This window comes from Macaca thibetana, chromosome 7 (genome assembly GCF_024542745.1).
Source record: "Macaca thibetana thibetana isolate TM-01 chromosome 7, ASM2454274v1, whole genome shotgun sequence".
NCBI classification, from domain to species: Eukaryota; Metazoa; Chordata; class Mammalia; order Primates; family Cercopithecidae; genus Macaca; species Macaca thibetana.
The window spans coordinates 1,676,731-1,691,234 of record NC_065584.1 but is presented as its reverse complement, the minus strand read 5'-3'; the positions used below and the strand labels follow the sequence as shown (position 1 = coordinate 1,691,234).

Below are 14,504 nucleotides of genomic sequence, written 5' to 3'. Positions count from 1 at the left end.
CTGTCTGAGGGAAGGTCTAGGACTGAAGGCTGTTGTTCAGATTCTTTTGTCCCACGGGGTGTTCCCTTAATGTAGCCCTCTGCCCCGTTTCCTATGGATGTGGCTTCCTGAGAGCCGAGCTGTAGTGATTGTCAACTCTCTTCTGGGTCTAGCCACCCAGCAAGTCTACCAGGCTCCAGGCTGGTACTGGGGGTTGTCTGCACAGAGTCCTGTGATGTGAAACGTCTGTGGGTTTCTCAGCCGTGCATACCAGCAACTGTCCCAGTGGAGGTGGCAGGGGTGTGAAATGGACTCCATGAGGAGTCCATTAGCTTTAGTGGTTTAATGCTCTATTTTTGTGCTGGTTGGCCTCTTGCCGGGAAATGGCGTTTTCCAGAGAGCATCAGTTGTGGTAGTATGGAGAGGAACCAGCGGTGGGTGGGGCCCTAGAACTCCTAAGAGTATATGCCCTTTGTCTTCAACTACCAGGATGGGTAGGGAAGGACCATCAGATGCAGGCAGGGCTAGGTGTGTCTGAGCTCACAGAGTCTCCTTGGATGGGTCTTGCTGCGGCTGCTGTGGGGGATGGCTGTGAGGTTCCCAGGTCAATGAGTTGTGAACCTAGGAGGATTATGACTGCCTCTGCTGAGTCATGGAGGTTGTCAGGGAAGTGGGGAAAGCTGGCAGTCACAGGCCTCACCCAGCTCCCATGCAATCCGAAGGGTGGGTCTCACTCACACCATGCCCCTTGCCAACAGCACCGAGTCTGTTTCCAGGCATTGCGCAAGCAAGCAGAGAACTTGCCCCAGACTACCTGCTTCCCAGCTCTGAAAGAACAGGACTTTGTTCCTCCACTGGTGGAGTCTGCACTCCGGATTCATGCCCTCCCCTGAGTTCAGCTGGAGACTTCCTTCTCCCTGTGACATTTTCCCTGTGCCTCTGGCCACCCTCCCAAAGTATTCATATGGTGCCAAGCAGGAATGTCCTGCTTGGGGACCCAGCAAGCTCTCAGGGCCTTTCCTGCTGCTCCCTCTACTCCTGCATTTCACTTGACTTTCTAAATTGACTCAGCTCCAGATAAGGTTGGACCTTCAGTTTCTCTAGTGAGGGTGTGTGTGCAGGACGGAGGATCTCTCATTCCCACTTCCACTGTTTGGGAACTCACAGTATTTGGGGTGTCTCCGGGTCCTGCAGGAGCAGCGTGCTTCCTTCAGATGGTCTGTGGGTCCTCTTAGGATTCCTGATTTATTCCTGCAGTTGTTCTGGAGCTAAAATTCATGACGCGAGCCTCCACATGTGCTCTGTCCGTCCCAGTCGGAGCTGCAATCTAACCCTGCCTCTTGTCCACCATGATGGTCTCTCCCCCTTCATTCTTTTTTAATGGCTGTGGAGTTTTCCACTGAGTGTTCTGTGGTTCATTGAAACAATTCCCACTGATGGGCCTTTAGTTTGTTTTCAGGTCTTTATGCTGCAAAGGGTATTATTGTCCATATACCTTAAAGTTACTTGCTCAACTCTATTTGTAGATTAAATTCAGTTCCACGTGGCTGGGGAGGCCTTGGGAAACACAATCGTGGTGGAAGGGGAGCAGGTACATCTTACATGGCGGCAGATGAGAGTGGTTCTTTTCTATCTTGTTTTTAGGTTTTTCCTAAATCTGTGCTTTGAAACAACCTTTAAACAAACTCCAAATTAGATAATTATTTTTTGAAATAAAAATAATTTATAAATGCCTTTCTTATAATTTTTAAAAATAAAAAACATCTTTTTTTTGTGGTATACTTTGTAGACAGAATTATATATATTAATTAGAATTTTAACTCTTAGTAACCTGCATCATGTCACACCAAGGATGTGACACCGTGTCAAGCACATCACGCATGTCACACCACATCACATCCCGTCACACCAGAGATGTCACACTCCATCCCACCACATCACATTACGTCACACCCATCAAACGACATCATGCCCCATCACACCAGGGATGTTATGCCACATCACATTATGTCAGACCACAACACACCCCATCACACCAAGAATGTTGCACATCATCACACCACGTCACATTACGTCATCCCCAACAAACGACATCACACCCATTCACACCAGGGATGTCACCCACCATCACATTATGTCAAACCACATCACATCATGTCACACCACACCACATCACACTACGTCACACTGTTACACTGCATCACACCACATTACACCAGGGATGTCACACCCTGTCCCATCACATCACATCATGTCACACCATACCACGTCATCCCATATTATACCCCATCATGCCATGGATGTCATACCCCATCACACTACCTCACACACATCACACCAGGGATGTCACAGTCTGTCACACCACATCACACTATGTCACACCACATCACACCAGGGATGTCACAGTGTCATAGGACATCACACCACATCACACCATACCACTTTACACCATATCATACCCTATCATACCAGGGATGTCATACCTGAACCCACTATGTCACACCACATCACGCCATGTCCAACCATGTAACATCACACCACGTCACACCAGGGACGTTACACCATGTCACACTACATCACACAACGTCACACCAGGGATGTCACACTCTGTCATACCACATCATAGCACATCACACCATGTCCTGTCACATCACGCCACATTACACCCTGTCACACCAGGGACATCACACCACGTCAAACCATGTCATGTTACATCACGGCATGGATGGCTGGGGGGTGTGCGGGGGCCGCCAACAGTGCAGCCTTTCTGGAGAGTTGAGGGGGTGTCTTGGGGCTGGCCATGGTGTTCCTACAGGAGGGCTGTTCCAGGAGGGCCGGCCCTCTGGAGGATGCTCAGTCCCAGGTAGAAAGTGGGAGGTAGGGCCCGGGTGCCTCAGGGAGGGGCCCAATTTCCCCAGGGAACCTGTTCCAGGTGCCAGGCCCTGCACTGGGCAGGAGCTGCAGGGAGCATTTGCTTCTTCCCAACTTGGCCTGCTCAGGGCACGGAATGATGCAGCGCCCAGCACTGCCCTGGGTTTCCCTTCCTTAGCCTGGCCAGGCCGTCTGTCATCAGATGGTGGACTGGAGCCCACCCCACCAGAGCACCAGCTTGAAGGGCAGAGGGTGGAGACCTGTCCAGCAGGGTCCCTGCAGGCTGGCTCGTTCTCTGGGCAAAGCTCTCCTGCATCTCTGGGACGCCATCCTTGGGCTTCGGATAGAGCCGGTGAGGCAGCAGCTGCCCGCCCTGACCCCAGGTGCTGTCTCCCTCACCCCCTCGCGGCTGCAGCAGTGTGTCCTGGGAGTTAAAGGGCTGGGCTTCAGCACCCAGTTGAGGCCAGGCCCCCTGGAGCCCACCCTCCAGCGGTGAGGCCTCCCACGGCACCGCAGGGCCTGGAGTCTGGGGATTTCACCCCAACTCTGTGTTTGGTGCAGCTCCTGCTGCTCGATGCCACACCAACGAATCCAACCACTCCCCTTTTCCTGGGTGAGATGGTCTCTCTCCTGCCACAGGAAACTCCGATGGCATTTCCCAGCCCAGCCACCGCAGCCACCTCAGTAACAAGACCATGTCCTTGACTGAGTTCCAGCCAGGCTCCTTGGAGCTTCTCCACTCGGCCTCAGCTTTGGCTCGTAAAGACTTGAGCAGACACTAACAGTGTCTAACAGCTTCTGGCCGCACCCCTAGGCCGACCCCTGCCCCGTCAACACCTGCGTGAGAAAGCTCCGTGCACCAGAACTGACTGTTTGCTCCAACCCCGACCTGCCTTTCTCAGGGCGTCTGCTGAAAGGGCTGCAACCACACGTCCTTCTGTCCGTTCCCGATGTCTGTGCATTTCCTGTGACCCAGGAGGGTCTTTCTCGGGACCTGGGAGCCACTCCCTGAAGTGTCCCCATTGGGAAGATGGGCCGGTGTCTCCAGGCTCTGGGAGGACAGAATCCTGACCTCAACAGTGGCCGGCGCGGACACAGCGGGCCCCATCCCAGGGACGCTGACCAGCGCTGGGCAACTTTTCCCTTCCCCGACGCCTGAGCCCCGAGCACCCTCGCTGCTCCCCGTACCGTCTCCCTTTACAAGGCTGTCGCCTCTGCACAGATGGAGGTGAGTTCAGGTCTTGCCGGACTCTTTCTTCTGTTGCAATAGTTATTTCTGTTGAAAATCTGTCCTTGCTACACGACCTAGTGCCCAGCTTTATCTTTGAAAATGCCTGTCTCCACCTCTGCCTCTCCTGCCTGGTCCTTGTTTCTGGCACCCAACATGTCTCTTATGGGCTGAATCTTACCCCGGAATGAATCACACCAGGTTTCACCCATACCTGATTAAGGTGATATTTTGATGAGATTTCAGGCTGAGAATTGATGCTGAAAGGGCTAAGTTTGGGGGATGCTGAGATTAGGATGAATGTATTTTGCATGTGAGAAAAACATGAATTTTGGGGGGCCAGACTATGGACTGTTATGAGTTACATTGTGACCCCTACAAATTCATATATTGAAGTCTTAATCCCCAGCCTCGCAATGTGACTGTATTTGGAGATGGGGTCTTTGCAGAGGTAATTAAGTTCCTATGAGGTCATTAATCTAATCTGATGTGTGTTCTTCTGAGAAGAGAAGCTTAGGACACAGGCACACAGAGGGATGGCCATGTGAGGACCCAGGGAGGAGACGGTGTGTATAAGCCAAGGAGAGAGGGCTTGAGAGAAACCAGCCCTGCCTGCATCCCCATCTCAGATTCCTGGTCTCTAGGCCTGGGAGGATCCAGGTCTGCGGTGCGAGCCGCCCCTCTGTGGTCCTGAGCTGACTCACACAGATCTGACACCCACCTCTTGATTCTGGAAGGCCCTCTGTGTGGCTCTGTCTGGCCAGTCTGAGCCAGCTCCCAGGCCCCAACCCAGCTTGTCCTGGAAGCCCTGCCCCATGCAGAGTGACCAGGGCAGGCAGCACCATGCCCAGCAGGAGGAGAAACTGCATCCAAGTAGGCAAGAGGAGAAGCCCCGGGGTCCATGTAGTGACGGGGCCAGGGAGGGCCGCGTGGGCAGTGCGTGTGGCCGCAGGAGGCGGGGGCCGTGTGCAGGGAGCCCCCGAGGTGCAGCTCGACCAGCTGCCTCCTGACTCTGCTTCCCACCGGGCGCAGGACGCGCGTGAACACAGGAAGGCTGCTCCCATCACAAAGTACAAGACTTAAAAAGGATATTTTATTGTCATCAAAAACGAGAAACATTAAAGACAATTCATGAGCTTTAGAAAATTTAAAAGAAGAAAAAAGCTACCAAAGCTGAAATCGTGGCACCTCCTTCCAGTGAGCCCGGGAGTCCTCCCTGACGGCCGAGGCAGGCGCTTGCCGTGCTCCCGCTCATGCCTCCCTTCCTGTCTGCAGACTCTGCGTGACATTCACCGAACGGCGTGACGCGGGCAGCAGAGTGTGGGAGCTTCTGTCCAGCAGTCGTGGCCAGCAGCCCCGCTCTCCCCAGGCCGCGGGCACCCTCTTTGCCGTCTCGCCTCCAGCTCATGCCCCAGAGTGGCTGCTTGTTCCTGCTGCACGTGACTTGGGGCTGGACTTAAGCCTCTGTGATGAGTTCTGCCGTGTTCACGCTCCTGGCTCTCCTGGTGTCCCTCCACCTCTCTCCCCAGTGCTCTGGGGCCGCCTCTGTCCTCAGGACCCACCAAGGCTGAGTCTTGCCTGCCTGGGACCTGGTCACCAGGCCTCCTCTGGCAGACCTGTCTGGGCAGATGCCCACCCCTTTCTTGGGCTGTCCTCACCCTTGCCCTGTAGGGCTCCTGCAGCAGCCACGTGGCCCAGGCTCTTCTCTGAGTGATCTTGGCAGAGTGGAGTGGGTGGGAGGTGGCCGTGTCCTGGGCCTGGCCCTGGTCCCGGTCCCTCCTCTCCCAGTGCAGACTCTGGGGCTGGCTGTCCCTGTGGGTCGAGTTCCACCCAAGAATCCAGCAGCGTGGGCCGGCAGCCAAGGGGCGGTGCTGGCACCGAGACCCTGTTCCGTGGGAGGCTTCTTCCCAGGAGCCGGAGAGCAGCGTGCGTGGCTTGAAATAAGAACAACCTCATTCCTCATGTCTGTTCCCAGGAGTGCCCAGAATGGAGGCGGCTGGCTGCGGGCTGGGAGGAAGGCCGTCTGACTGAGCCTTCGCAGCTCTCCGAAGCCTCCCCAACAGGGCCTGATGGTGCTGTGGCTTCCCCGCCTTGGTGGCTGATGCTCCCACTCACCATCTGGAAACCACACCTGTGTTCAGGAGACTGGCGTGGATGGGGTGGCTCCAGGGCCAGCTCCTGCCTGGGTGGGCGCCTGGTATGCCGGCCGCTGCCTCCTTTTGTGTGAGCACCTGGCAGGCCAGAGGGTAGGAATGTCCTGCTGAGGGGACACCTGGCCCCCAGTGCCCTGCATGCACCAAGCAGTGGAGGTCTGGGGTAGACCTGCTATGCACAGGGTCTGGAAGGGGGGCGTGTCAGGGGTCAGAGGGTGACTGCTAGGCCAGAGAGCCATGGGGTTGAGGGTGGTGAGGTCAGGGGGCAGGTGTGGCCTGGGTGGTGGCTGAGCATGGCCCATGACTCCTGTGTGGGGTCTGGGTGGCCCTGGACACCCCACAGAGGGTGACCCTAGGCCCCCTGCCCGATCATGTTCCTGTAGTCGGGGATGATGGTCTGTTTCAGGTCCACCACCGAGGAGAAGATCCACTTCACCTGTAGGCAAGGCACAGCACAGGGGTGAGTGAGGCCACGGCCTTGCCCCCGGGGGCCCACCCATCCCTCAGGCTACCCAGGCCACAGCCCTGCCCCCGAGGCCCATCCGCCCTTCAGGGCACCCAGTTGCCAGAGCCACACCACTGCCTACTCTGAGGGTTGGACATGGAGAGCAGAGCCAGGGCACCGACATCATGTGGACAATACAGAAGACAGTGTCAGGGACAGCGTGGGGACAGCGTCAGGGACTGGTAGAGACAGCATGGGGGACAGTGCCAGAGACAGGTGGAGATTACACTGGGGACAGTGTCGGGGACAGGCGGAGACACCATGGGGGACAGTGTCGGGGACAGGTGGGGACAGCCTGGGGGAAAGTGTCAGGGACAGGTGGAGACAGTGTGGGGGAGAATGTCAGAGACAGGTGAGGACAGCATGGAGGAGAGTGTCGGGGACAGGCTGGGACATCGTGGGGGACAGTGTTGCGTACAGGAGGCAACAGCGTGGGGGATAGTGTCAGGAACAGGTGGAGACACTGTGGGGGAGAGTGTCAGAGACAGGTGAGGACAGTGTGGAGGAGAGTGTTGGGGACAGGTAGGGACAGCATGGGGGACAATGTCAGGGACAGGTGGAGACAGTGTGGGGGAGAGTGTCAGGTGAGGACAGCATGGAGGAGAGTGTCGGGGACAGGTGGGGACCGTGTGGGGGACAGTGTTGCATATAGGAGGGGACAGCATGGGGGATAGTGTCAGGGACTGTAGGTGACAGAATGGGAGACAGTGTCAGGGATTGTAGGGGACGGAGTGGGAGACAGTGTCAGGGACAGGTGGAGACTGTGTGGGGGACAGGTGGGGACAGCATGGGTGACAGTGTTGGGGATAGGAGGGGACAGGAGGAAACAGCGTGTGGGACATTGTCGGGGATGGGGGACAGTGTGGGGGACAGTGGGGACAGGTGGGGACAGCATGGGGGACAGTGTAGGGGACAGGTGGGGACAGGAGGGGACAGCATGGGGGATAGTGTCAGAGGGACAGGTGGGGACAGTGTGGGGGACAGTGTTGGGGACAGATGGGGACAGCATGGGGGACAGTGTTGGGGACAGGTGGGGACAGTGTGGGGGACAGTGTTGGGGACAGGAGGAGACAGCATGGGGGACAGTGTTGGGGACAGGTGGGGACAGTGTGGGGGACACTGTCAGGGAGAGGAGGGGACAGTGTTGGGGACAGGTGGGGACAGCATGGGGGACAGTGTTGGGGACAGCATGGGGGACAGTGTCAGGGATTTTAGGGGACAGAGTGGGAGACAGTGTCAGGGATAGGTGGAGACTGTGTGGGGGACAGGTGGGGACAGCATGGGTGACAGTGTTGGGGATAGGAGGGGACAGGAGGAAACAGCGTGGGGGACATTGTCGGGGATGGGGGACAGTGTGGGGGACAGTGGGGACAGGTGGGGACAGTGTGGGGGACACAGGGAGAGGAGGGGACAGTGTTGGGGACAGGTGGGGACAGCATGGGGGACAGTGTTGGGGACAGCATGGGGGACAGTGTCGGGGACAGGTAGGGACAGCATGGGGGACAGTGTCAGAGACCGGGGACAGTGTGGGGGACAGCATCAGGGACAGGTGGAGACAGTGTGGGGGATAGTATTGGGGACAGGTGGGGACAGCATGGGGGACAGTGTCAGGGATAGGAGGAGACAGGAGAAGATAGCATGGGGACAGTGTCAGGGACAGGAGGAAACAGCGTGGGGACAGTGTTGGGGACAGGTGGGGATAGTGTGGCCTACAGTGTCTGGGACTGGTGGGCACAGTGTGTTGGACAGGGTTGGGGACAGGTGGGGAGAGCATGGGGGATAGTGTTGCGGATAGGTGGGGACAGTGTGGGGGACAGCATCAGGGAAAGGTGGGGACAGCATGGGGGACAGTGTCAGGGACAGGTGGGGACAGCATGGGGGACAGTGTCAGGGATGACGGACAGCATCAGGGACATGTGGAGACAGCATGGGGGACACTGTTGGACAGGTGGGTACAGCCTGGGGCACAGTGTCAGAGACAGCTGGGGACACAGTGGGGGACAATGTCATGGACAGTTTATGACAGTGTGGGGGACAGTGTCAGGGACAGATGGGGACAGCATAGGGGACAGTATCAGGGACAGGTGGGGACAGCATGGGGGACAGTGTCAGGGACAGGTGGAGACAGCCTGGGGGACACTGTTGGACAGGTGGGGACAGCGTGGGGGACAGTGCCAGGGACCGTTTGTGAGACAGTGGGGGACAGCGTCAGGGACAGGTGGGGACAGCCTGTGGGAGAGTGTAGGAGACAGTTTGTGACAGCATGGGGGACAGTATCAGGGACAGGTGGGGACAGCATGGGGGACAGTGTCAGGGACAGGTGGAGACAGCCTGGGGGACACTGTTGGACAGGTGGGGACTACATGGGGGACAGTGCCAGGGACAGTTTGAGAGACTGGGGGACAGTGCCAGGGACAGTTTGTGACAGCATGGGGGACAGTATCAGGGACAGCTGGGGACAATGTGCGCCGACCTTGAAGAAGGTGACGGTGGCACTGTAGCACACGCTTAGCAGGAAGAGTGTGATGAAGATGGTGATGGTCGTCCACAGCCCGTCCAGCTCCCCGTCCTGCGCCTCTGCACAGCTCTCCTCCAGTTGCAGCTCTGGACAGGAAGGGGGTGGTCAGTGCTGTGTCCCGCTGGGCTCGGGCCTCTGGGGGCAATTCCCTCTGTGGCGGGGCCCAGGATGTAGGGCCTGGCCGGGATGGGCCAACAGTGTCCTGAGGTCAGCTCCCCGCAGCTGCCCGCCCTGTGCACCAGCTTTGGCCCCGGGGCTCCGCCAGACACCCGGCCCTAGGTAGCGACCCGGCCCTCAGCAGGACCCACTCCCCGTCTCCCGTGTCCCTCCCTGAGGCCCAGAGGGCAGGAGGATGGTGAAGCCCACCCCTCAGGTGACCCCAGCTGCAGGGAAGGGCGGTACTGGGAAGTGGGCCAGAGCCAGGGACGCGATGTGGCGTGGGTTCCCCTGTGTGTGGGGGCCTGTGTGTGTGCGGCGGCTGCAGGGTCTCTGCTGTGAGAGGAGGGCTGGGTTTGTGTGAGCTGGTCAGCGTGTGGACAAGCTGCTGAGTGGCTCGTGGGCCTTGAGGTGCTGCGTGGGGCTCGTGGGGGCCTGTGTCCGCGGAGTGTTCACGTGTGCGGGGACCTTGCTGTGGTCTGGGTGCTGTGCAGGTCGCCCGTGTGAGGCTCTGTGCGAGGCGTGTGCGTGTGTGTGTGTGTGTGGTGGCTGTGTGGCTGGCCAACTTCAGTGCGGGGTTTAATGGGTCTGGGCTGAGTGTGTGTGTGTGGGCATCTGGACCAGTCCCTCCACAGGGCCCGAGAGTGCATGTCCCCAGGAGTCGGTTATGTCCCCATGCGAGTGTAAGACTGGGCAGGGCTGCCAGGGGTTAGTGCCGTGGGGGCAGATGGGTGAGGGAGGGCCTGTCCCTACGCACATGGACTAGGTATGCCCCCGAGTGGGCAGGGGGTCTGAGGACAGGGAGCTCACAGATCAGGACAGTCTCCTACAGAGGCAGGGGCTGTGTGCCTGTCCCCAGGGGGCTCCTAGGCTTCTGGTGGCCCAGCCCAGGGCAGCTGCTGCTGGAAGGAGGGCCTCGCTGGCAAAGCCCCCAGCCCCACCGAGGGCGGCCCCTGGCTGAGCCCCACCCTAGGTGGCCCAGGCACACGTGCACAGCCTGGGCCAGTGTGGGGTCAGTGGGACCCGCTGTGCCTCCCTCGTGCCCCTCAGGCCTCAGACTCGGCCTGACCCGCGGAAAGAACCATCAGAGTCTCGCAGGGGCCCAGGGCAGCGCTGGGTGCTTTATTTCCATGCCGGGCGCCTGGGAAGTATGTACACGGGGTGCGGGCCAAGCATCCTCGTGCCACCCCGAGAGCCCGGGGGGCGGGGGCTTGCCGGGTGTCGCACTCATTTACCCGGAGACACGGAGAGGCTCTTCTGGGTGTAGTGGTTGTGCAGAGCCTCATGCATCACGGAGCATGAGAAGACGTTCCCCTGCTGCCACCTGCTCTTGTCCACGGTGAGCTTGCTGTAGAGGAAGTAGGAGCCGTCGGAGTCCAGCACGGGCGGGGTGGTCTTGTAGGTGTTCTCCGGCTGCCCGCTGCTCTCCCACTCCACGACGATGTCGCTGGGGTAGAAGCCTTTGACCAGGCAGGTCAGGCTGACCTGGTTCTTGGTCAGCTCCTCCCGGGACGGGGGCAGGGTGTACACCTGAGGCTCTCGGGGCTGCCCTGTAGGGACAGAGGTTGGCACAGCGGTCACTCCCAGGGCAGAGGGTGGGCCGAGCCGGCCTCTGTCCACATGGCCCTCGCGCCCCGCGGGTCCCACCTTTGTCTTTGGAGATGGTTTTCTGGATGGGGGCCGGGAGGGCTTTGTTGGAGACCTTGCACGTGTATTCCTTGCCGTTCAGCCAGTCCTGGTGCGTGACGGTGAGGACGCTGACCACACGATATGTGCTGTTGTACTGCGTCTCCCGTGGCTTCGTCTGGGCATGATGCACCTCCGCGCCGTTTACGTACCAGTTGAACTTGACATCGGGGTCTTCCTGGCTCACGTCTACCACCACGCATGTGACCTCAGGGGTCCGGGAGATCATGAGGGTGTCCTTGGGTTTTGGGGGGAAGAGGAAGACTGACGGTCCCCCCAGGAGTTCAGGTGCTGAGGAAGAGATGGAAGTGGGCATGTCAGCACCCAGGCGGGGCCTGTCCCTGGACTCAGGCCACTCTATGGCACCTGTCCCACCTTGAGCTGGAGGGCGAGGTCTGGGCTGGCTTACCTGGGCACGGTGGGCACGTGGGAGGTTTGCTGCCACCACCACATGTTTTTATCTCTGCAGAGAGAAGATTGGGAGTTACTGGGATCTGGGAGGGGAGAAGGTGTCTGAGCTGAGGGAGTGGAGAATTTGGCCTTTGGGGTGGGCTTAGGTCAGTGACAGGGTCCTCTCAGATATGGCTCTTGGCAGGTCTGAGGACAGCTCCTGCCCCTGTGTGTGCAGGGCCTGGGGTAGGGGCATCCAGCCTGTGGCTCCCCAGAGCCTGGTGGAAAAAGCCAGAAGACCGTCTCCCTGAGCACGAGTGGGGTGGGCAGAGGCCTCTGGGTGAGGAGACAGACGGGGCCTGCCCTGCTGCCCTGGGCTGGGGCTGCACAGCCAGGGTTTGTCCAGGTAGAAGGGCCGAGCCTGGCTTCCAGCAAACAGCCCCCCTCCCTCGCTGGCCTCTCACCAACTCTCTTGTCCACCTTGGTGTTGCTGGGCTTGTGGTTTACGTTGCAGACGTAGGTCTGGGTGCCCAAGCTGCTGGAGGGCACGGTCACCACGCTGCTGAGGGAGTAGAGCCCTGAGGACTGTAGGACAGCCGGGAAGGTGTGCACGCCGCTGGTCAGGGAGCCTGAGTTCCACGACACGGTCACGGGTTCAGGGAAGTAGTCCTTGACCAGGCAGCCCAGGGCCGCTGTGCTCTCGGAGGTGCTCCTGGAGGAGGGCGCCAGGGGGAAGACCGATGGGCCCTTGGTGGAGGCTGCAAGAGACGTGGCGCCATGTGACTGCGGTGTGGGACAGAGCTGGGCCCAGGGCGCAGAGGCCCCTCCGTTCTTGTCTCTCAGCGAGGGTCCAGTGTCTGGGCTCATGGGTATTGGGTGTGCACCTGGCTGGTGCCACCTGCCTCACCTTGGCCCCCTCCCTGCCCCAAAGGCAAGGTCAGGCCCAGCCTGCCCCAGAAGGCTTGCAGGAGTGGCGGCCCTGCGGTGCCCTTCTGCAGGCACCCCTGCAGCCTAGGAGGCGGGGCTGGGCAGCCGGGTTAGTGCTCTGTGTCTGCAGGGAGTCAGCACAGCGCAGGGCCTCTAGCTTGGCCTCGGCTCTGGCCATCGGTGCCACCTCAGGAACGGCTCATGCCCGTCGGCCCCACTCCAGCCTTTTATGGGTGCCTGGCTTGACCAGTGGCCACTGTTCTCAGAGGGCTTCTCGTGGGTCCCCCGAGGCCCCTGCAGCCCCTGACCCTGCCGCCCCAGCGTGGCCCTCCCCTAGTGAGTGGGCCTGACTTGCCCAGGGCCCTGGTCATAGCCTGCCCTCTGCCCTCCAGGGCCCTGTTTTTCTGTGCAGCAGAGGGGCCAGACACTGCATAGGGTTGGGACCCTCAGCCCCAGGGCCCTGGAACCTCCTGCCTTGGAATAGCCCCCGGGAGCCCCCTCCTCAGCATCTCCCCCCTTTCCCCTTAGCCCCAGTGTGCACCAGCCCAGGTCAGGGCCCTGAGTGCATCGATGCCCCCTGCCTCCCCAGTGTCCTCCATTACTTCCGGAGGCTGAGTCCCCACACCCTCACCCTCCCAGCCCTGGCCTGGCCTTCTCGGCCACCAGCCCACCTCCTCCCTCTCTCCAGAGCTTCCCCCGGCAAGGTCCCTGCTGGGCTCAGCCCAGTCCCCCCGGCACAGGTAGGAACCTTGCACCTGCCCTTGGCCCTCCCCACCCTGCATGGCGCCAGGACCCCCAGGCCACAGGGAAGCCCCATTTCTCTCTGCCGCTGGCCCAGTGGCCCTGGAGTCCCACAGCAGGTCAGGTGTGCCCTGACCTCTGAGGAAGCTAAGTGCCCTGCCCCCAGCCAGGACATCCCCTCTGCTCAGCCCCAGGGTCCTGCTCACTACCCTTCCCCTCACCTGCACCACAGGCTCTGGCTGACTCTGCCCAGGCTGTGAACGGGCCCCTCTGGCTCCCCTGTGCTAGTACACTGCCCTGCACCACCTCCACTCAGCTTCATTGTGCTGGTGGCCCTGGCTCCTGGCAGCCCATCTTGTTCCTTCCGGAGCACCAACCTCAGGTCCACTGGGGCCAGCCCTGGTCTCAGCACACGTTCCCCTGCATCCAGACCTGCCTCTGCCTGTGAGCTGAGCCCTGAGCCCTGGAATGCTTTCCCTTCTCCATCCCAGCTCACCCTTGCCAACTGCTCAGTGGGATGGGCTCACACCCGCTTCCCTGCACCAGGAGGCTGCACTGTGCTTTCAGCAGCCCTCAGCTGTTGGCTGCCAGCAACTGCCCAGCTCCTGCCAAAGTGTAGAAGCTGAGTGCTGCCTCCCACCGGCCTGCTCACCTGTGGCTGCTGTCCCTGAGCTCTGCTGCCTGTCCCATGCTTGTCCTGCCTCCCATCGGCCCTGCTCATCTGCAGCGGGTCTGCCCTGGTCCCCAGAGCTTCAGGAGCTGCCGCCTGCTCCTCCTGTCCCCGACCTGCCCCTGTTCAGCTGCATCTGCTCTGCCCTGGTCTCTTGAGCTCCAAGAGCTGCCCCCTGCTCATTCTGCCTCCCACCTGCCCTTCCTCACCTGCGGCTGCTCTGCCCTGGTCCTCTGAGCTCCAGTGCCTGCCCCTTGCTTCTCCTGATTCCCACCAGCCCATGCTCACATTCGGGTGATCTGCCTTGGCTCTCTGAGATCCAGGGGCTGCCCACCTGCTCCCCCTGCTTCCCACCAGCCCTGCTCACCTGCAGCGGGTCTGCCCTGTTCCCCAGAGCTCCAGGAGCTGCCGCCTGCTCCTCCTGCCCTGACCTGCCCCTGTTCAGCTGCATCTGCTCTGCCCTGGTCTCCTGAGCTCCAAGAGCTGCCCCCTGCTCATTCTGCCTCCCACCTGCCCTTCCTCACCTGCGGCTGCTCTGCCCTGGTCCTCTGAGCTCCAGTGCCTGTCCCTTGCTTCTCCTGATTTCCACCAGCCCCTGCTCACATGCGGGTGATCTGCCTTGGCTCTCTGAGCTCCAGGGGCTGCCCACCTCCTCCCCCTGCTTCCCACCGGCCCTGCTC

The 14,504-nt window shown here is 60.1% G+C and overlaps 1 long non-coding RNA gene and 2 gene segments (V, D, J or C); 1 reads left to right on the top strand and 2 right to left on the bottom strand.

Annotated features, from left to right (window-relative positions):
- LOC126958570 (immunoglobulin heavy constant gamma 2-like) overlaps positions 1 to 14,504 on the bottom strand; it is a 186,921-nt gene that overhangs the window by 82,064 nt on the left and 90,353 nt on the right.
- Positions 1 to 14,504, top strand: part of LOC126958621 (uncharacterized) — a 150,272-nt gene that overhangs the window by 60,359 nt on the left and 75,409 nt on the right. For 2 of the 3 annotated variants that reach the window (XR_007727243.1, XR_007727241.1), the window contains exon 1: positions 3,754 to 4,078. The exons of the other annotated variant lie outside the window; for it this stretch is intronic. This is a non-coding gene — a long non-coding RNA (uncharacterized LOC126958621). Of the gene's footprint in view, positions 1 to 3,753; positions 4,079 to 14,504 lie in introns of those variants that run through there. 3 annotated transcript variants of the gene reach the window in all.
- The window catches only part of LOC126958568 (immunoglobulin heavy constant gamma 1-like), a 510,670-nt gene continuing 501,315 nt past the window's right edge, over positions 5,150 to 14,504 (bottom strand). Inside the window, 6 exon segments of the C gene segment in view lie at positions 5,150 to 6,667; positions 9,210 to 9,340; positions 10,646 to 10,960; positions 11,058 to 11,387; positions 11,506 to 11,559; positions 11,951 to 12,244. Of these exon segments, the coding sequence occupies positions 6,584 to 6,667; positions 9,210 to 9,340; positions 10,646 to 10,960; positions 11,058 to 11,387; positions 11,506 to 11,559; positions 11,951 to 12,244 (1,208 nt within the window).